We start from the raw sequence: 22,095 nt of genomic DNA, 5'->3' as shown, positions 1-22,095 counted from the left end.
CAAACGCGGTTTGTCACTCAGCCCGTGATGAAGAGGCTTGATACCAACCACACAAACACCCAAGGTTTAGGTTGTACGTATTTTCTATATTCCTCAGTTTTGCTTCATTCATTTGTCTTTGAGCATATTTTCTCTGTACCTCTAAGCCATTTTCATTATGTAAGAGTCCTGGTTCTTTCAAGACAGTTTTTCACTAAACATGGAGCAGAACCAGATTTTTGCCATCACCAGCATCTTCTTGTTTCCAGTCCATGCCTCCTCCCCAGTGTTGGGGTCACACATGCACAGGGCCATGCCTGGTTTCCACACGGGTTCTACCAATCAACACCCAGGTTCTCGGTCCTCATACAAGTACAGCAAGCACTTGACACACCAAGCCATCTCCCCAGACAGCAATCTATAGCATATTGGAATAGTAAAATCCCAATGTACAGTGAAAAGGTAGACAATAGCCTGCATGCTACAATATTACTCTGGAAAATTCTTTAAGGCAATGAGTAGAAGACTGGCTTAAAAGTCATGGTTGAGTGGCAAAACTGAAACTTACCCATAGCCATTTGTCCCCCACAGGATACAGTGTAGCACATAGTACAGGAAGATGGAACTCAAGATTATAGCCACCAGGTACGCTCTCATGGCTGGCCTGCCTGAAACAGGGTCCAAAGAGAGAGGACAGAATTACACAGAAGTTTTTCACAATGGCTCAGATAGATAAATTAGTAAATAAATCTATAAACGGAAAATGGCATGAATCTATAACATTGAAAATGCTCGCTGAACATACAGAAAGAACACTTCTGTTTAGTGTCCTAGTTAAAAAAAAAAAAACAAACATATATATATATATAGCTGAGAACCATTGAAAACATTTGAAATATATTTATATGGTACCCCTGTTCTTTGCTTCAAAGACAGACATAAAAAAAAATCTCCTACTTTACTATGTGATTAAATGCAGAAGGCAGAAAATAAGTAGTTCTATAATGCATCTTTTTTTTTTTTAATTTCAGTGCATTGACTTTAAACTGGTATACTGTTGCTCTGCTTCTCTTACCAAGGCCCTGGATGATCTACACTGCAGGTAGTAACCATTCCTTTCTTTCTTATCAATATGTAGCAACCTCAATCCAAGCACCTGAGTATACAAAGTGAGGTCGGGCTGGAATTATTTGCAATTCCTTCCAGGAGGAAAATAAGTTAAAGTGAAAAGACTTTGTATTTAAATTTTGTGTTCATGCGTGTGTATGTGTGTGTGTGTGTGCTTGTATGTGTATGAATGTGCACGCACATGTGTGTGTATGTGTATGCTTGTGTATGTGTATGTGTGTGAGCGTACACCTGTTTGTGTGTGTGTGTGTGTGTGTGTGTGTGTCCCTCTTTATTTTTTTGGCAGTGTCTAGGCTAGCTGGTCAGATAGCCCTAACGACCTTCCAGTCCCTACCAACCCAGCACCAGAATCATAAATGTGTGCTACCATGCCCAGCTTCTTTACATGGATTCTGAGAGTGGAATTCCATAACAAGCACTTTACTGACTAAGCTCACATGTTTATAAGCAAAAGCACACCCTCAGTGTCCATGGATTGTCACATTGTCCTGGAAAATGAATGACCACAGTCCGAGGTTGTCACCAAATATTTCACTTTAGTGTTCAAAATAAGCATTTATATTTCGACTCAGAATAACATGCTTGATATAAATGTCTCATAAAGATATAACTTACCAGTATCAGCAAAAATAAAGTTTTAAAAATAGAGTTGCACCGGGTGTGGTGGCGCACGCCTTTAATCCCAGCACTCGGGAGGCAGAGGCAGGCGGATTGCTGTGAGTTCGAGGCCAGCTTGGTCTACAAAGTGAGTCCAGGACAGCCAAGGCTAGACAGAGAGACCCTGTCTCAAAAAAAAAAAAAAAAAAAAAAAGACCAAAAAAAAAACCAAAAAAAAAAAAAAAAAAAATAGAGTTGCACATAAGAGTCTAGAAAGAGCTGTCAGTATTTAGCATTCAACATGCACACCTAGCCCTTAAAACATACCATTGGGGGTAATTTTATAAAGCATGGCATTATGTGTAACTGAGAATCTTGTTATTGTCTTGTTTTTCACTCAATAACATGTGGTTTAACTGAAAACAAAGAAGTATTTTAAAAACTTTCTTTTTTTTTTTTTTGCTTCAAAACAGTAAAATAAACCTGTCTTTGAAGAGGTGTTGTACACAGCACCTGAAAAAAAATTGAGGAAGCTTAGGTAGTTTCTAGAGTTTCGTGGCCAACTTAAAGCTTTGATATTCAAGGTGCAAAGTAGGCCAGGGCAACCAGGATATCCTGGCAACAAACATGTATGGTCCCTCTGTTTTTTTTCTCCCATGGGAAAAAGCTTTCACAAATAGAATAATTCTCTAATTGTAATCCCATAAATGGAATGACTGTGTTGCTTTGAGCAAAAGTATTCAGAAGAAAACCAGCCAAGATTTTATAGAGGACGTGTGGCTTTTAAAAAAGCCATAAGGGTCTAGAATACAACTCTTAGGTGCCCTTCAAACCAGGGTGTCACAAAGCCACCACTCCTTTAACATGTGGGCTGGGGACTATGAGGGAGTTAGAACTCACCCACAGAGGGCACAAGCTGATCTTTTTTCAGTGCATAAATAATTTTCAAGTACCAAGTTAAGCTTAAACATGGCAACAGTTCGGGCTGAGAGAAAGGTTCACTCTGTAAAGTGCTTGCTATGCAAGCTTGAGAGTCCAGACCTCCAAAAATGCTGGATGTGGGTGTGTGTTTTCTGTAACTTCCATGGGGGGGGGGCTGTTGGGGGAGGGGAGAGTCCCTCAGCCAGTATAGCCAAACAGCTGAACTCCCAGCCCAGTGAAAGACCTGGTCTTTAAAAATAAGGAGGATGCCAGGGCGTGGTTGCACACGCTTTTAATCCCACCACTTGGGAGGCAGAGGCAAGCAGATCTCTGTGAGTTCAGCCAGCCTGGTCTACAAAGTGAGTCCAAGACAGCCAGGGCTCTATTTACACAGAGAAACCCTGTCTCAAAAAACAAATATAAAAATAAAGAGGATGGGCTGGAGAGATGACTCAGTGGTTAAGAGCACTGGCTGCTTATCCAGAGGTCTTGAGTTCAATTCCCAGCAACCACATGGTGGCTCATAACCATTTGCAATGGAATCTGATGCCCTCTACTGTTTGATGCCTTCTGTCATGCAGGCATACATACAAATGGAGTACATATAGAGGAAAGCAATTGAGAAAGACATCTTCAAAAAAAAAAAAAAAGACAAGACACCTAATGTTGCTCTCTGCCCTAATCTACACACAGGACTAACTCCCTCTCCCTCCCTCCCTCCCTCCCTCCTTCCCTCCCACCCTTCCTCTCTCACACAGTTTTTTAAGACAACACCTTTCCTCTTCAGTAACTAATGAATGTGCTGTTTGCATTGAGCTTCTAAATTCACAAACAGCCCATAAGTCTAGCATTTCCTTTAAGGATCACAATAAGCTTGATGATTGTGGAAAATAAAGGTTGTCTCTGTCCATACGATTTAAGAGACAGGAAGAGTTTAGCCTGCCCCTTAGAGATCTAGTCCAGTGTCACCCTGTCATCTCAAGATAAAAGGCAAGAGGGGAACCCAAGGGTGACAAGGGTGATCTGAGTCTTGCACGCGGTGCTTTGCTGACCTTGTTTTGGAAGTGCAGATAACACTCGAGGGGCTGCCAAGAGGCAGCCAGGCTGAGATGGGAGCCACATTAACAAGTTACCACCCTGGACAGGTGATTCTTAGTGCATGCAGACATTTGAGCATCGCTGCTCTGGGCTTCAGGTGACTTGAAAGCACGTGCTTCCTTTCTTATTTTACTCCTGGCACAGGACCTGTCACACAGACGTTGGTTGTTGGATGTACTTACAGGTATCAGAACTCAATGCCCTGTACTAAGCTTTCCCTGAAGTGCCTAGCATGTGACGCATGCCCAAGAGAGAATGATGGCACCCATTCATTGGAAAGTGAGCATTGGCATGTGCCAAATCATCTGGGAGAAGGGTTCCGGTGTATCATGGCTTACTGCTCTCACAGAGACCCTGAGAGGAAGTGGTAACCTTACACAATTCCTATGTTAGAGATGAGAAAACGGAAGCACTGAGAGATGTTCCCCCCCCCCCCCCCGACACGTTAACAGAGCCATGACTCAAACCGTATCTGTCTCACAGAGGCCCTGAGAGGAAGTGGTAACCTTACACAATTCCTATGTTAGAGATGAGAAAATGGAAGCACTGAGAGATGTTCCCCCCCCCCCGACATGTAACAGAGCCATGACTCAAACCGTGTCTGTCATACCGGCACCCTTATACACACTACCTCTCCCAGGGGCACCCCTTTGCAGGAAGCATTTCTGTACTTTTGACACCAGATTAAACGGTACACTACGTTTCCTCTGATTCTCAGTTCTACCCAGTTCTTCAGCAGAATTAGTTCGATGTCAGCTAGTAAATTTGAAAGTTCACAGTCTCTGACACAAATTCTGCTGGAATAAAACCCTATTATTCTCAACTCAGTTCCTTCCAACCTGCCCCTCCCCCTATGCTAGTATTGTTTGCAGAAACAAAGCTAACCCCAGAAAATGGCACTGGAAAATGGCCTCAGTTTTCTTTTGGGGGGCGGGGCGCGGGAATCCTAATGTTTTCTTCAGCCCAAGGGAGCTTCCTGGTGAATCTAAACAGTCACATAGAAGAAAGCATGTTCAACAACACGAGTTAGAACTCCCCAAGAACAAAAAAAAAACCCCATGGGTCTTGAAACCGATGTCAGTCAACAGCAGGGCAGAAACAGCCAGTGATGGTGTTTACTTTTTTCAATGCTGGGCATTCAGACCCCTGCTGTCTGGTTTCTATGACCTCATTTCCTCTTGGCTTTTCTCCAGGGCCCTTTGAATGTCCATTTGTAGGCTAAGCCACCCAAGATCTAGCGCTGATCTTGGTTCAGGGAAAGACCGCCTACAGAGCCCTGGGCTAGCAGCTCAACGCTTTGACCAGGTTCCTGCAGATAGCATCTGTTTGCCAAAGCTGGTTCCCACATTAGATTCCTACATTAGATCACCCGTTTCCTAATATCTGAATTCATTTATTCATAGTCTCTCTAACTGACCTCTCCCCTCCCTCCCCCACTTCCCCCCCCCCCCCCCCCCCCCCCGCCGCAGCAGCTTGGCAGCCGAACTTTATTTTCTGTTTTTGTAAGTTACTAAGGTACTATGCTGAGGCAAGGCTTTCTTGTGCTTCCAGCTTGCTCGGTGATACATGACTTAACTGTGCACACTAGGCCTGATTTCATACCCAACGTCCTGCTGTTAAGACCTTACATGTACCTGCGGAAGTTAGAAAAGGACACTAGCTCCACACACATCCCTTTGGGCCCCCAGTATCTATGATTTTCAGCCCCGCTAGGCTTCAGCTATGACTTTCCTCTTACTCACCTGTGCCCATGGTTTAGCTCTACACACTGACGTGGAGGTGCTGCTAACACCTGTGTCCATACGGCCCTTCCTCCACTCAGGCCTCTGCCCATCCTCACTTCACACAAACACACATTCAAAGCGGCCTGGCGTGAGGCCAGTGCATCTCACATCCTGCCTTCCTTCCTCTTTGCACTTCTTGCTCAGTCTGTGACTGTTCTCTACAATTACATACTTGAGTGAAGAAACTGACCCGCGTGAGTCTGTGTTAGTTTGGAATACTGAGATCCAGCCCTAACCCTAAGACTCCTAGACCCAGCCATCTCCGCTTAGCCCAGGTCTTATGGGAAACATGGACCCCACTTTGACAGAGGGAAAAGCCTCAGTCTTCTTCAACTCGCAGCCTCCTTATGAAGAGCAGTCCTTACCTCTTCACCTGATGGTCCCGATGTGCAGGGATGGCCCACTTAACATACTTAGGCACTCGATCTGCTGGACACCTCAGCCATGTAATTGACAGCATAGTGTAGTATACACATACTAAATGCATAGCATGGTATTAAGCAATTTTGTGCATAATAGTTAAGTCAAGAGTTTTAAAATACTCAGTGAATTTGTTTAGTACTCAAGACAGTGGTTAGACTTCAAACTGGCAATTATCTGATATCATAGCCCACAGTTTTAAACTATATACTAAGTAAAACTATAATAATGACATTTAACTGTAACGCTATGAGCTATAATAACTGTATTTTTAACTTTAACACTATGAACTTAGTGGCACATTTTAAAGTTAAAACAAAGAAACTGGAGTGTAGCTCAGTAGCAGAGCATGTATTTAGCATGTATAAGGCCCTAGATCCAATTTCCAACGCTAAACAAATAGAAAATAATGTTATGATACACATTAAGTAAGAGTTTATTAAAATTTACTGTCTTAGAAACACTAATCTAGCTCACAAAGGGATAGTTTAAGGCACTGATGGAACTTCCTGCTAGAAACACCTAAAATTTTTCACTATTTCACAATTAAAGAACTAAAAGCACATGAACTCTGGTGCCCCATATTTGACCACGTCCCCTGGGTGGGGAGGCCTGGTGGCACTCAGAGGAAGGGTAAGCAGGCTACTAGGATGAGACCTGAAAGGCTGTGACCATATGGTGGGGGAGGAGGTCCCCTTCTGTCACAGACTTAGGGGAGGGGAATAGGGTGAAAGAAGGAGGGAGGGAGGAACAGGAAGATACAAGCGATGGGATAATAATTGAGATGTAATCTAAATAAATTAATAAAAAAAAGAACTAAAGCACACACAAATGTAAATGTGCCGTTTATGCCAAAAGAAGCTATCAGTTTGTGAAGGTATTAGATACTAATGTTTAATTCAAAATATTAAGATGGGAAAAACACCTGTAAATAAACTAAAAGAAAAGTATAACTTGACTTTTCTCCCCTCCAAAAACTAATTTTGAATTGTCTTAACAAGCTGTCCCTAACTACATAAATTCTGGCCAACTTCTAAAGCCACGGCTGTTTTTCCTCCTTTGGGAAGAAAGGCAACATCGTGTCTTAAGTTTTTGTCTCCCGCCGGCTACCCACCGGTTGTTTGGATGATGCATTAGTTTTCAGCCACACACACTGCTCTCCTTCAGTCTGTGCAGAACCAGTGCTTTGCCAGAGAGATTTCATCATGTGCATATGCAGAGGGCTTGTTCCATCTACTTGAGTGTAGGCTGTCCTTGCCACAGCAGCTGAGTAAATGCCCACACTCCCTCACCCCTATCTACCGGGGACATGCTCATGGCAGACATGAGACGGACAGAAATTGCCGTCAGCAGAACCTTTATATTTAACAGCACAGCTGGACGTGAAAACTAGTCAGCTAACAGCAACTGTACGAAAAATAAGTGAACTAAAGTTCTGTTTTTAGACCCTTTCACTGGACGCTCCGCTACACTCACTGAACATACACAAGGAAGGTTTTAGGAGGCTTCTTATGCTCCCTCTAGGTATTCCTGTTCTCTCTCAGGGCCGGTCTCTCCTCTCTTCTCTCTCCTCCCTCCCTCTCTCCCTCCCTCCCTCCCTCTCCCCCCCGCCACTGCCCTCCCCACTCTCCCTCTCTCTCCTGTCTGTCTCTGTCTCCACCCCCCCCACCTCAGGGACTTATCCCCCCATCCCTCTCTCTCATTTTCTGTTTTTGTTTTGTTTTGTTTACACTGGGTCTCTCTGTGTAGCCCTGGATATCCTGTCTGTTGACCAGGCTGGCCTCGAACTCAGAGATCTGCCTGCCTCTGCCTCTCGAGTGCTGGGATGAATGGCAATGTGCCACCAATGCCCAGCTATCCACTTGTATTAGAGTGGAATTGTTTTTTTCTTTTTGAGACAGGGTTTCATGTAGCCCAGGCTGGCTTCAATTTCACTATTACAGCAGAGGTTAAACTCGAACACCTGGTTCTCCTGCCTTCACCTCACCAGTGCTGGGATTACTAGCCTGAGCCATCACAGCTGACCTGCTTTCCTATTTTAATATTCTGTTGGGAAGATACTAGCTGCAAAAAGTATTTGATAATATAAATGTGTAAGTGCTATGCTTAATTTTTAAAAAATGGCTTTATTATCGTGGAAATTACATACTCTACTCTGATTTGTTTGTTTGTACAATTTGATGAGGTTTGGAGAAAGTAGACAATCCTGTCACAATCACCAATGTGAGGATACCAAACATTTTCAGCAAACCCCAAATTTCCTCTGTTGTAGTCAGCTCCCTGGCCCTTTTTCCTGATCTCTGGCAACTTGACGACATCACTGTAGTTTCTATATATCTATAGAATATGCACATACACTCATATATATCACTATATAATTTCATAGATATGCAGCCGCACCAGGTGAATCTTATTTATGCTAATATAATGCCTTAAAATCGCATTCATTGTAGCTGCTTGTACCAAGTTTATTGCTGGGTAGTATTCAACTGTGGCTAGGTATACAGGAATTGGTTTATATTTCCCTGGAAAGAGATGTTTGACTTCTCTGCAGATCTTTGTTTACTGCAAATAAACTAGAGTGGACATTCAAATATAGCTCCTTGGGTAGGAATATGTTTTCATGGACAGTGTATGTGCTAGTTGGTTTTTGTCAACTTGACACAAACTAGGGTCACCCATGAAGAGGGAAACTTAAACGAATTAACTTCATCAGACTGGCTTCTGGGCATGTCTGTGAGGCATTTTCTTGATTGCTGATTAAAGTGGAAGGGCCCGGCCCACTGTGGTTCTGGGTTATATAAGATGCCAAGCTGAGGAAGTATGTGTGATGGCTAGTTTTATGCCAACTTGGCACAAGCTGGAGTCTTTTGGGAAGAGGGAACTTCAATTGAGAAAATGCCCCCACTGGATTAGCCTGTGGGTGAGTCTGTACAGCATTTTCTTAATTGATGATTGATTGCGGGAGAGCCCAGCCCACTCAAGGTAGTACTACCCCTGACCAAGTGGGTCTGGGTTGTATAAGGATGCAAGCTGAGCAAGCCATTGGGGGGGGTGGGGGGTGAGGCCATAAGCAGTGTTTCTCCGTAGTCTCTTCAGTGACTGAAACTGATTTCTGTCTGCATTTCCTTCCTTGGTTTCCTTCAGTGATTGACTGAACCTATCAGCCAAACAAACCTTTCCTCCCCATGTTTGTTTTTGGTCAGTGTTTCAACACAGTAAAGCACATACTTTTTAACTTTATACAAAGACTTTATATTTCATTCTGATAGCTATTTTTTAAACAATATATTTGCTTCAATCAGATAAAGAGGAAAATATACATAACTGCTTTAAGTTAATGGTGCTACTGAATAAGACAAAAATCAGTGAACAAAGAAGCTCTAGCTGGGCGTGGTGGCGCACGCCTTTAATCCCAGCATTCGGGAGGCAGAGGCAAGTGGATCGCTGCGAGTTCGAGGCCAGCCTGGTCTACAAAGTGAGTCTAGGACAGCCAAGGCTACACAGGGAAACCCTGTCTCAAAAAACCATAAAAACAAAAACAAAAACAAAGAAGCTCTAAATGCATTAATGATGATAATACATTGATTATGTACATACAGTTAAACATGATGCATATGTACCCAAAGATATGGAAAACAACACTCAGTGTGGTACTGGAATTAAACTATACAAGTTCAAAGGTCATGTTGGTAATCTGTTACTGCTAAAGAAAAAAGATTTCATTTCCCTGGCACTACAGTGTGGTCCACATACATATCACCCTGGCACTCCAATGTGGTCCACAGTACACGTCACCCTGTCACTCTAATGTGGTCCACAGTACACGTCACCCTGGCACTCTAATGTGGTCCACAGTACACGTCACCCTGGCACTCCAATGTGGTCCACAGTACACGTCACCCTGGCACTGCAGTGTGGTCCACAGTGCACATTACTCTGACACTCCAGGGTGGTCCAGAGTGCACATCACAAGAAGGACGGTAACAGAAATGTACATTCTTGTCCTCTCTGATCCTCTGGGTTGGCATCTGGACTTCTGCAGATGCCTGGGTGATGTGTGCTTACAAAACACTGCTGGAAGTCAGAGGAAAGGGAACAGGACCCCCAATGAGAGGGTCAAGCCTTCATGCAAACTAGGTGTTTTGAATTTTAGAAGTTCCTCCAACTCCATGCTTCAGCCTTTAGGTGTCTTTCAAAATAGCAAATGAGCAGAACTTTTTCAGAAGCAAAAAAAAAAAAAAAAAAAAAGACATACCCTTTGAGAATAAGAGGGATTAAGGAAAAGACCTACTCGCCACAGCAAGCAGGGAATGTCTGGTTTATTTGTAAACGCACTAGACATGGTTGTTCCTACATAGTAGACAGATCTATACCCTACCTACCACCGCTGTCCCATAACTACTCATGCTTTGGGGAGGAAATATGTAGCACCCTCTTGAACCTGAGTTCAATCCTCAAGACCCACATAGTGAAAGGAAAGGACCAACCTCCACAAGCTGTCGTTTGGCCTCTTGTCTAACATCCTCCCTACACACACACACACACACACACACACACACACACAGAGAGAGAGAGAGAGAGAGAGAGAGAGAGAGAGAGAGAGAGAGACTAAACAAATAAATAAATGAAAATGTAATTTAAAGGTATTTTTTAAGTGCCAAACACATCACTATTCAAATGCTGACAATAGCATTTCCAGTTACTGCTATGTACAACTGGATGCAGGAATTTCAATCTTAGAGCTAGGATGGGTTCAAAAGTTTAGGACAATCACTTAGACAGAATGGGGCCTTAGACACAAAACCACAGTAGAGACAGCCAGGATTGTAATATACTAAACCACAGTAGAGACAGCCAGGATTGTAAAACAAAACAAAACAAAACCAAAAAGCAAAACAAACAAAAACCTTTAAAACCTGACAAAGGAAGGAGGATCTACAAAGTGAGTCCAGGACAATCAGGGTGACACAGAGAAACCTTGTCTCAAAAAAAAAAAAAATTAAAAAAAGGGCTGGGGGCGGTGGCCCATGCCTTTAATCCCAGCACTCGGGAGGCAGAGGCAGGCGGATCGATGTGAATTCGAGGCCAGCCTGATCCACAAAGCAAGTCCAGGACACACAAGGCTTCACAGAGAAACCCTGTCTCAAAAAACAAACAAACAAAAACAGAAGGAAGGAACCCGGAAGCAGGAGCCAAAACAGAATCCATGGAGGAAGGCTGCTTCCTGGCTTGCTCCCCACAGCTTTTTTATATGACTCAGAACTACCTGCTCCAAAGCAGCACAGCCCACAATGGGCTGGACCTGCCCACAGGTGGAGGCCATTTTCTCTGCTGAGCTTTCCTCTTCCCAAACTACCCCAGCCTGTGAGGTTGACTACAACCCACTAGCACACTGTGTAACTGAAGACAATAAATGGCTAAACCTTACCGAGCCCTTAACTGGCAAAACTGTTCTGAACAGTTTAGATATGGAAATCTTCAGTCATCAAAATCACCCTCTAAAAAGGTTTTTTTTCACCACACAGAGAGGGTAACACCAGCCCTGGGACACTACAATGTCTGCAGCAGAAATGCAACTTGAACTGATGTTTTCCATTATTATGAGGACTCTCAAAATCCTATCTCCTTGGTGCCAGAAAAATCTAAAGAGTAACAGGAAGGCAAAAATCAAGATTACAGGCCATACTCCATTAAGAGGTTGCCAGCAGGAAAAAACTGAGCATTTATTTATTTATTTTTTTATTTTTTTATTTTTCAAGACAAGGTATCACTGTGTAACAGCCAAGGCTGTGCTAGACCAGCGCTTTGTAGACTAGGCTGGTCTTGAACTCACAGAGATCTACCTGCCTCTGCTTCCCAAGTGCTGGGATTAAAGGCGTGCGCCTCCATGCCTGGTTGAAAGTGAGAATCTTATCTCATCCTCCTAATTCCTCAAAATTCAAGATAGCGAAGTGTAGTTTAAGTCTAGTGACCTAGAGGTATCCTGGTGTCAGGGGTGGGACTATGAAACACCATAAATAATCTCAGGACTAATAAACAAGAAACTATCAAGGACAAAATCCTAAGACCACGGTGAATATTCAAATGGTCAGTGCTGCTAAACCATAATATTTTCTATCAAGACATGTCCTGCACAAAAAGATCTCCAGAGAAGAAGGTACTGTTGGCCCAGCAAGATGGCTTAGTGCAGTGGTTCTCGACCTATAGGACTTGACCTCTTTGGGAAGTCATATCCTGCATATGAGATATTTACATTATGACTCATAACAGTAGCAAAATTACTTGTGGAATAAAAACCAAAATAATTATATGGTGGGGGTGGGGGTCACTACAATATTAGGAGCTACATTAAAAGGCTGCGGCATTAGGAAGGTTGAGAACCGCTGGCTTAGCGGGTAAAGGCGCTTGCCACAAAGGCTGACATCCAGCATTTTATCTTTAGGACACACGTGGTCCTACTCCTGCAAGTAGCCCTCTGTCCTCCACACATGGCATTTGTATGCTGGCACACAAGCACTCACAATCACTCTCGGGAGCACAGAAACACACTTTAACAAAACCTAGTATTTTTAAAGGCCGTACTGTAACGCATTTGCTAGTAGAATAATCCTTTCGTGATAAATCTTAATGGATCCAAGACTACGAGAGCTCATGGGGCGGGGGGGATGTGGGGTTGGAGGGTGTTGCCTGTTTTTAAGTGGATGATTCCTGATGGATATTTTTGCTTTAAAGCTTTCTCTGAATAAGTGATGAGGCGGTTACGAAATACGTGCAAATAGTGGGGAGAATAGGCTTAAAATTTTCATTAGGGTGGTGTAAAGATATCACTATTAATTCTGTCTTTAAAGACAGAGGGAAATAGAATCTATCCAGAAAACCAGGCACAGGATGAGTAGGCCTCTTGCCTAAGGTTTGTTAACCATGACATCTCTCAATATTTGTCAAGAGCATAATGTCCTACTTTGACCTCTAGAGTTTTCTTCTTCCTCCTTTCCATATTGACTTTAAATCAGCTCCAAAGAAAGCACATTCAGGTCGGCTATAAAAATTAGCTACCCAGCCTCCACAGTTTGACTTCTGGATACGCTGAAGAGGAACCAACTGGGTTAAGGCTCCTAGGCCCTTCTGGTCACATGCTGAACTTGAAAGAAGGAAAACAGCTTGAAGCTGGAAACAGACCACCTGCACCACATTTCCGGTGCTTTGAAATTCACATCTAAGGAACCTGAGCCAAGACTGGGTTGTCTCCACTGTCCACCAACCTGCACTTTTAAGGTGTTTCGAGAAGGCCCTCTCTTCCCGAGGGGAGGTGGAGGAGGATGAAACACCTCAGGAGCCTACTGCCGACATGTGGAGGTCTTGATACCGGAAGTAATCCAAGATGAGGGGGTATGCTGCAGCTTCACTTGTGAGTGCTGAAACAAAACACAACGATGTGATGTTTAGAAAGTGGTTAGGCCACAAGAAACTGAAGGTATTAAAAAATATATACTAAGAACACTGTATTAGCCAACTCAGTTGTGATTCCCTAAAAGCTGCTTTGTGGGGTATTTAGGTGAGATTACCAAACACAAAATATAAATGAAATAAACACAAAAACCCAACAGCCAAAAACACAAACAAACAAGTCCCAACAGCCAAGCAAGCCTCACATGACATTCCTCTCCTTCCAGACTGGCTTTCCAAAGGATCCAGCTCAATCTCTTTCAAAAATAACATACCCAGCTAAACTAACCAAAAGCAATCTGAAAGTGAAAAGGCCACTGCCTCACCTGTTGGGTTACACTCACACAGCTTTACTGTTAAATGCATAAATGAGAGGAGAAGCTATAAGCTGTCAAAGCCTTAGGAAGTTAAGAGGAGAAGAAAGGAAAATGGGAAGGGGTTGGGAATAAAAACAGAGGAGAATGAGCAGGACAGAATCATGGCACAATACAAGAACGACCAGCAGCCAGTGTCAGAATGTGCCATGAGCCTCTTCCTAAAACAGAGAGGAAAAAGGCTACAAAGAAAGTTTGTGACTGCTCCTCATACAACTTTTCTTATACAAGGTTAATTGGATCTCTTCAAAAACAGATATACAAGACCAAAATAGGATGATGTTTATTTCTGAAGTCAAGGCAAATAATTATCTTGTTATCAAATCATGGAGTGCCAGGCAAAGATAGGTTAACACAGGGTGGTGGTGATGCATGCCTTTAATCAGAGCACTTGGGAGGCAAAGGCAGTCAGATCTCTGAGTTCTAGGCCAGCCTGGTCTACAGAATTTTCCTTCATGGATATATAAGACACGGAGTTTCTGGATCTCTGTCATCTACCACCAACTACTACTCAAGACTGACTGGAGTAAAAAAAAAATCCATATTGTAATGCTGGAAAGGCTCCTTAAGGTTATGTAGTCTGAACAGATCATAAAGAAAAGGCAAAAAGGCCGACAATGCCTGACCAAAACTAGATGGGAGATGGATATGTAGGTACACCCAGAGAAAATAAGCCAGAAGAAAAAAGAGCCCAGCCTTATGTTCAAAGGATCCTCAGAAGAGGAACTCCATGATTTAAAAAGCTATTCACAGAGTTAGCTCCTTCCTAGGAAAAATGTCCTGAGATTTTGGATACCTAAAGATAATAGCAGGTTTCATTATGGGCTAGTGAGTCACTTGTTATCAAGGATACTTATTCTGCTCTTTGGCAGGATTTGCAAAGAAGCACTTAAAATCCGTTGGCATCAGCTGGACATGCTCATTCTGAGGTCTAAAGCAAGACCTCATCGGTCTTCCTTCCAGCAGGCTCCCAGGGGACGCCAATGTCATTATTCCATGGCCCCACAGTTTTTGTAGAAAGAATAGACTATGAACAAGAACAAGTGTTTCCCAAATGTAGTCCTGTGCTATGGTTTTACACACACACACACACACACACACCCTCCTTTCCAGCCCTGATTTGCAGACAAATGATTATTATCAGGTTAAGAGGATTAACGAGGCCACACCAAGTTCCAGAAAACGTGTGACATCATGCTACTTTGAGGACCTTACTGTTGTATCTTGAGTAGTTATTATGCGCAACTGCAAAGATGCAGTTCACTTCTATTTTTAAGAAATGGTGCTTTCATCCTGAGCTTAGAAGGTAACCACAGCCAGTAAGTTAGTGGCTTCAGTGAAACAGAATGTGAAAAAGAAGGCTCTAGAAGAATTCTGCTCATGACTTCTATAAAACTGCGTGGCCGTAAAAGGAAATGCAGTCTTTCAAAGCCACAGACTGTAATCCTTGTACAGGCTTTCTCTTCTTTTTTCCAGCCCTGACATTTCACTAATACTCACCTGGATCATCAGTTGTTCATATTTTGTTCTGCTCCTCAACCCACCTAAGCTGGGCTTTCCATCCATTCCTAACCTTCTGTGAAACCTTCCCTGGGGAAATATACAGATCTGAATGGAGCCCTTTCTCAAACTTTAAGCAACCTTTAGTTTCTTTTCTGGTGAAAATAATACTACAGCCAACAAGGGCCAAGCCAGACCTGCTAGTCCAGGTCTGTAGTCCTAGCTACTCAAGGCAAGGCCAGCCAGCCTGGGCAACTTAGTAACATCCTGTTTCACCATAAACAAATAGCAATGGGGCTGGAGAGGGAGCACACTGGGGGAAGTGTTTGCTTGGCACCTGTGAGGCCCATGGTGTTTCCCAGTATTGGACGAAGAAAGGACAAAAAAAAAGATTGTGTTGCCTTCCTGAAGTTATAAACAGCAACATCTGATTCACAGAGGTCCCTTTTCAAGTCACCTATCCTGTCAGTATTGTTGTTGTTTTCTGAGTGAGCCTAAATCATTCTGTACCTTCCTCCTCTTCTCTGTTTACCTCTCTCTGCTCTTTAGCTACCTTTAAAATAAAGAAACGAATCGGGCTGAGGGAAAACTGTAAGATTTCAGCGTTAGAAATTGTCCTGCTTTTCAGGCCAAATACATGTGACAACGTATCTACCACTGTCCTGTAGAAGGTCTCCTAACCCAAGTTACACATGAGAGGCGGGTCTTAATTTGGAGTACAATATATTTCATTATTATAAATAAACCTTTAGTTTATGTTTTTAGGAAACCATATATCTTAGATTTTCATCCAAATGTCAGTATACCAATAACCCTTGTAGCAAAGAGTACTGACTAAAATCCAGTATTGGTAAAATTAACTCTCAGCATTGTTTCATCTCTCGTGATGTTTTTGGTACCAAATAAACAAATTCCGACTGTCTACAAAACACCACGCATTGTTCTAGCCACCAGGGATTCAGTGCCTCAGAGTCATACTTCAGCAAGCCACTCATGAGCACTTATCTAATTATAGTGCAGAGCTGTCAGAACTAATCCAGGCAGGGAGAGGCAGGAAACAGTTTCTGAAAGATGAGACTGAGCCCCATGAAGCAGGCTAAGAAAGAAGAACATCCCAGACAGAGAGGCTAGCACCTGCAAATGTTCCAATGGCAGCCTGAGAGCGGTCACCAAAAACAACATGATGGAAGGAGAGAACTCAGTGCCACGACCTGTCTCTGACCTTCACACATGTGCAAGGCATGACCATGCATGTGCATGCAAACAGACACACACAAACAAAATCCATGAAAACAATCTTAAGATAATAAATTTCTAATTTATATGAACCTATGATAGTGTTAGCAACAAAGCAGCCTAAATGGGCGGTGGTGGCGCACGCCTTTAATCCCAGCACTTGGGAGGCAGAGGCAGGCAGATCTCTGAGTTTGAGGCCACCCTAGTCTACAAAGTGAGTCCAGAACAGCCAAGGCTACACAGAGAAACCCTGCCTCAAAAAAACAGAAAACAAAACAAAACACTGCCATTTTTTTTAGAGCAAATAAAAAGGATTGTAGAGTGTGTACTGTGCAGAGACAGTGACTAACAACAATTAAACAACTCAGTGAAATGTCCGAAAACTATTAACTACAGACAAGAACCTTATTCGCATTTGCTGTGTTTTTAGCTCAAAGACATTAGAATAAAGTATACTGACTGTCGTGCATAAACTGAAGTCAGAACTACAAATACATTAAGACTCATCTGTGCGATTCCTGCACCTTCAACATTATTTTTATAAACAAGCATCTGGAAAAAAAACCCATCCCCAAACATTAGATATTTCAAAATATGTATAACTATTTACTAATGCCCACATTCTTCAAAAGAAGGGCATTTGTCTTGGGGGGGGGGTGGAGTCGAGTCGAGATGACTCACAATGAAGTACATCATCCCCCAAGAAAGGAAGTAAAAAGGAATCTATGTTCCTAATGCAAGAAGTAATGCCAGCACATGGGAGTCTCCATGGAGTCCATCTATTTGGTGCCACTTTCACAACTACAAAAAAAATGCTTTAGCACATTCCACAGACAAGGCCAGGAGATGGCGCCTCTACTCAGTTCCTGGCTGAAGTCCAAGACATCCTCCCAGGCTGAGGAAAACCCTCCCAGCCTTCAGGAGACCCCTGGCCTAACTCAAGTGAAATCCCATTAGTAATTTAGTAAGAAAACTGGCCAGATCAAAGGGCTCTTACCATGTGCGTCTCCCCTTCCACCATCTGTAGACTCACCTTTTCATCTTAGATTTACTATCCATCTATCAGGCACCACAGGATCTCAGGATGCAACGGTTGAGCTGAAATTGCGGTCAGCTGACAGGCAAATCCCTAGTCACACACTTAAGACAATCAACCATAACATAAACAGAACCTGTTGTTCCACTATTGACCTCTTAACTGCTTGTTCAAGGTAAGCTACTTTATAATTTGTTATAATAAATATGTATTTTCTGAAAGATAAGAGTAGACTAAAATTCCTTTCTTTTTCTCCAGGTACAAATGCCAAGAACTAGAAGCTGAAAGACTCAGTGGACTGAGAAATCTCACACACACACACACACACACACACACACACACACACACGAAAACAAAATTAACATTACTTTGTTGGGATTTGGTTTGGTTTGGTTTTTCAAGACAGGGTTTCTCTGTGTAGGCTTGACTATCCTGGACTCGCTTTGTAGACCAGGCTGGCCTCGACCTTACAGCGATCCACCTGTCTCTGCCTCCCAAGTGCTGGGATCAAAAGCGTGCACCACCACACCTGGCTAAAATTAACATCACTTAAACTCCTGAAAGTTTTACATTTTTGTTTTTAATTGCCCTGAAGATGTTCTCATAGCTACTAACAGCACAGACAGAGAGGGGAAGCTGGAGACTGCGTCTCTACACTGCAGCCACTCTAGACTAAACATGAAAGGAGACTAAAAGGCAGTCTGTGCTCAGAGCATGTAACAGAACTGCTGCCTGCTGAGTATCTAGGCCTGGAAACCAGGACACCAACACAGAGCACAGAAATTGGGCAGAGTCTGTGGACTCGCCCTGGGGATTTCAAAACAGTACCTTCCTTGTGATCACACTAGAAATTTAGACACAAATAAAAACTAGATCAAGTAGTAAGGCAGTTAAAAAAAAAATCAACCTTTGCTCAAAACAAAACATCCTGTAGACTCATAAACTCTGCACAATTCCTCACTATCGAGAATCCCACTATCAAGCTGTTTTTCAGCAGGCTATATTTTTCGCATATGAAAACCATTCTTCAATTTGCCCACGTGTAGCAGAATGAAGTATCTATTCGCAAGACAGCACAGCATTCGGGAAAACAGGGCCTTCATTTTAAAATACAACATGCTGGTTTTTGGTTTTGTTTTTCTTTCAAAGATTATTCTGGCGCAGAGAACTGGGAAAACTGCACCCCGCAATACGGCTTCAGCCTGGGTCTGGGGAAAGGCCTGCTCAGAAAGGGCCAGATAAGTAAAAGGGATAATGTAAGGTTCATCCTGTGTCTTAATCAGGACTTCAAGAGCTGAGTCAGGAGGGAAAAGGAAAAGTCACAAGGCAGTACCAAACCCATCAGCCCACGGGGCACTTTCAAACCGGAAGGAACAAGGGGCCAGACAGCAAGCCTGGGAGTCAGCTCACCGGGGGAACTTAGGTAGAGGCAGCCCCTGCCTTCTTGGTGAGGCAGTCTGGAGACCCAAAGCGAGGTCAACGCCCGTGATATCCAAAGAGAGGTAGAACATCAGTCCACTGCAGACCCTCTCTGTACAGTGTCTAGGGCTTCAGGAACTGGAGGGAGGTGGGAGGAGCTTCAAGCAATCAATAAATGCTGTCTCACACAGTTCCGATGTCTACGAGTCTGGAGGGAAGGCGCTGGCAGGCCCCAAGTTCCCTCCGGGAGTCAGTCACTTCTCTCGTGCTCTGTGAGCTTTGCAGACAACCTTACAGCATGCTGTGGCTTATATATTCATCCCGCAAGTCTCTGCCTTCACCTGGTGTTTTCACCAGGCCTCCAGCATTACATCAATTAATTGTTTTAAGGGCCCATCCTATTCCAATATAACCTCATCATAATTACATCAGATTCAATTCTATTTCCAAATAAGATTACAGGCCTGGGCGAGGGCGGGGGTGGGAGAGGCCGGAGAGGTGGCTCCGCAGTTAAAGAGCACTGCCTGCTCTTCCAGAGGACCCCCGTTCAATTCCCAGAACCCACATGGCGGTTCACAGCTGACTGTAATTATAATTCCAGGGGATCTGACACCCTCACACCAATGCACATAAATTTAAATTTTTTTTTTTTTAAAGAACCACAGGTTTGACCATGAGCTGCATGCTAGAGTTGTCAAGAAGTGAACAAATGACACCTTCAAAGGGAGGCCAGGCCCTCGTGCTCAGCCATAGACCCTGGTGCCATGGAGCCTTCAGAATCCATAGGTACGCGTGGCTATCCACACCAACTCAAGTGGCAGGACAGATACTTTCTTTGTAAACTTTGTAAACCTTCAAGGCTTGCAAGTAACACACACACACACACACACACACACACACCCTTCAGTGGCTGGTCCACAAACAGACTTCCCTACCTAACAAAAAGATCCCACCAATCACACATAATCCCTCCAATGCCAGCCCCACCTGGAAAGCTCTGCCCTCCCCCCTCGTCTCAAGAAGCCTGTTTTCCACCCAGTTCCCTGCTGTTTCTTGTGCAAGCAGAGGTAGCCACCCTTCTGGGGTTTTTCTCTCCCACTCCCAGAAAATGGCTTGCATGAAGTTGGCTGCATGATGTGGCTTTATGGTATTACTTGGCTCTGGACTGCCAAGATACCTTTCCACCTGAGCTGTAATGCGTACAGTGCCGACAGCAATGCCAAAGGGAAGCAACCAAGACCAAGACACTCCCAACAACGATGAATGTCAGCATAAGGGTCGTATCTAAGGATAGCAGAAGTGACTAACTAAGAGCAGGCAGTGCCCTCCTGACCTCAGGAACAGTCTATTGCTTCTTCCAAGGCAGCCGACACTCTGTTAAAATTATAAATTAATTCCTGTTTTTTATTTTTTGAAACAGGATTTCTCTGCGTAGCCCTGGCTATCCTGGAACTCTCTCTGTAGACAGGCTGGACTCGAACTCAAGAGACCCACCTGCCTGCCTTTGCCTCCAGACTGCTAGGATTAAAGGAGTGTGCCACCAGTGCTGGACATAATCCCCCTGCCTTTTTCTTTCTTTCTTTCTTTCTTTCTTTCTTTTTCCTTTCTTTCTTTTTTTCAGACAGGGTTTCTCTGTGTAACAGCTCTGGCTGTCTTGGAACTCACTCTGAAGACCAGGCTGGCCTCAAACTCACATGGATCTGCCTGCCTCTGCCTCCCAAGTGCTGGGATTAAAGGCATGCACTACTACTGCCTGGCATGCATGCTCTCTCTCTCTCTCTCTCTCTCTCTCTCTCTCTCTCTCTCTCTCTCTCTCAATTTATTTACTTATTATATATACAGTGCTCTGCCTGCATGTACAACTGCAAGCCAGAACAGGGCACCAGATCACATTATGGACGGCTGTGAGCCACCGTATGGTTGCTGGGAACTGAACTCAGGACCTTTGGAAGAGCAGACAGTGCTCTTAACATCTGAGCCATCTCTCCAGCCCCCATAATTTCACTTTCTAGTGTGCGTATTTGTGTGTGGATGGTGCAAGGGTTGAACCCTATGGCTCATGCATGCTAAGAAAGTCCTCTGCCAGTGAATCATATCCCTAGATATTTTTCAATATTTAACCATAGTCAGCCATCCATAAACAGGAGTTGGTCAACCTGTGGTTTTCCTTATCCCCCAGCTTTGTCCTGACCCCACAGCAGCTCCGCTTTTCCTCTTCTTCCAGTCCAAGTTTCCTCCACTCTCTAGCAATCCACCCCGCTCTGCCAGTTCTGACAGAGAACTTTTTATACCCTGGGGCACTAACTTAGTAAGTGGTACCAAACAGGCATCTAGGAAACACCAGAATTATCAGTTGAAACTTGATAAGCAATGAAATTATGGCCTTAAAACTCTGCTTGCTTGGGGGGTGGAGGGTGGAGTAAGGGGATTTGCATCAAACTATGAATAAACTTTTTGGGGGGCTTCATACATGTTATGCGACCCAGCTCTTGAAACATGGACTCATTAAGTTATTCATGCTGGCCTTGAACTTTCACCTTTCCTGTTATCACCTTCCGGAGCAGCTGTGAGGATAGCGCTGAGTGACCAGGCCTGTTGAGCTGTCTTATTCCTAAAGAGTCAATTACCTTTGCTGTTCATGTTGATGGCACACTCATTATTGCAGCCACAAACCTGACTAAGCCAACACAAATTATCACCAACTGGGAATTATGAAACTGTACTGAGAGTTTGCTGCACATGAAAACAAACATCAGAACACTCACCCACTGGCATCTACACATCCATCTCTCCCAGTTAAGTACACTGTAATTTTCCAGAAAAAAAATGTATTATTCTCTACAGTTTTAGGTTTTTTGGGGGCTCCATATCCTTTGATGGATTGTTTTGTTTTCAGAGATGATTCTTTTATGTACCCCCAAACTGTCCTCAAACCCCAGATCCTCTTGACCCCACCTCACAAATTCAAGGCTTAGAAGTAGATGCAGCCAGAAGGGCGTGGTGTTGCACCCCTTTAATCCCAGCACTCAGGAAGCAGCATTTACAGAGATCTCTGTGAGTTTGAGGCAAGCCTTGTCTACAAAGCAAGTCCAGGACAGCCAAGGCTACACAGAGAAACCCTGAAAAACCAAAAGAAAAAGAGAAAAAGAAAACC

At 43.6% G+C, this 22,095-nt stretch overlaps 1 protein-coding gene across 6 annotated transcripts in view; it reads right to left on the bottom strand.

Moving 5' to 3' along the window:
- Window positions 1-22,095, bottom strand: part of ST3GAL6 (ST3 beta-galactoside alpha-2,3-sialyltransferase 6) — a 55,208-nt gene that overhangs the window by 25,742 nt on the left and 7,371 nt on the right. For 4 of the 6 annotated variants that reach the window (XR_014783067.1, XM_084801256.1, XM_084801252.1 and 1 more), the window contains exons 2-3: window positions 13,193-13,345; window positions 548-647 (exon numbers count right to left, since the gene is read on the bottom strand). Coding sequence is in view for 5 of the 6 variants with exons in the window: in XM_084801256.1 (XP_084657382.1) it covers window positions 548-636 (89 nt within the window). In the remaining variant the exon portion in view is untranslated. Of the gene's footprint in view, window positions 1-547; window positions 648-7,041; window positions 7,264-13,192; window positions 13,346-18,932; window positions 19,372-22,095 lie in introns of those variants that run through there. The other 2 variants (XM_084801254.1, XM_084801255.1) reach the window with 2 other exon arrangements.

Source organism: Acomys minous (genome assembly GCF_964271855.1).
Source record: "Acomys minous genome assembly, chromosome: 11".
NCBI classification, from domain to species: domain Eukaryota; kingdom Metazoa; phylum Chordata; class Mammalia; order Rodentia; family Muridae; genus Acomys; species Acomys minous.
Note: the sequence above shows the minus strand (reverse complement) of the source record. Positions and strands in the feature narration are given on the sequence as shown.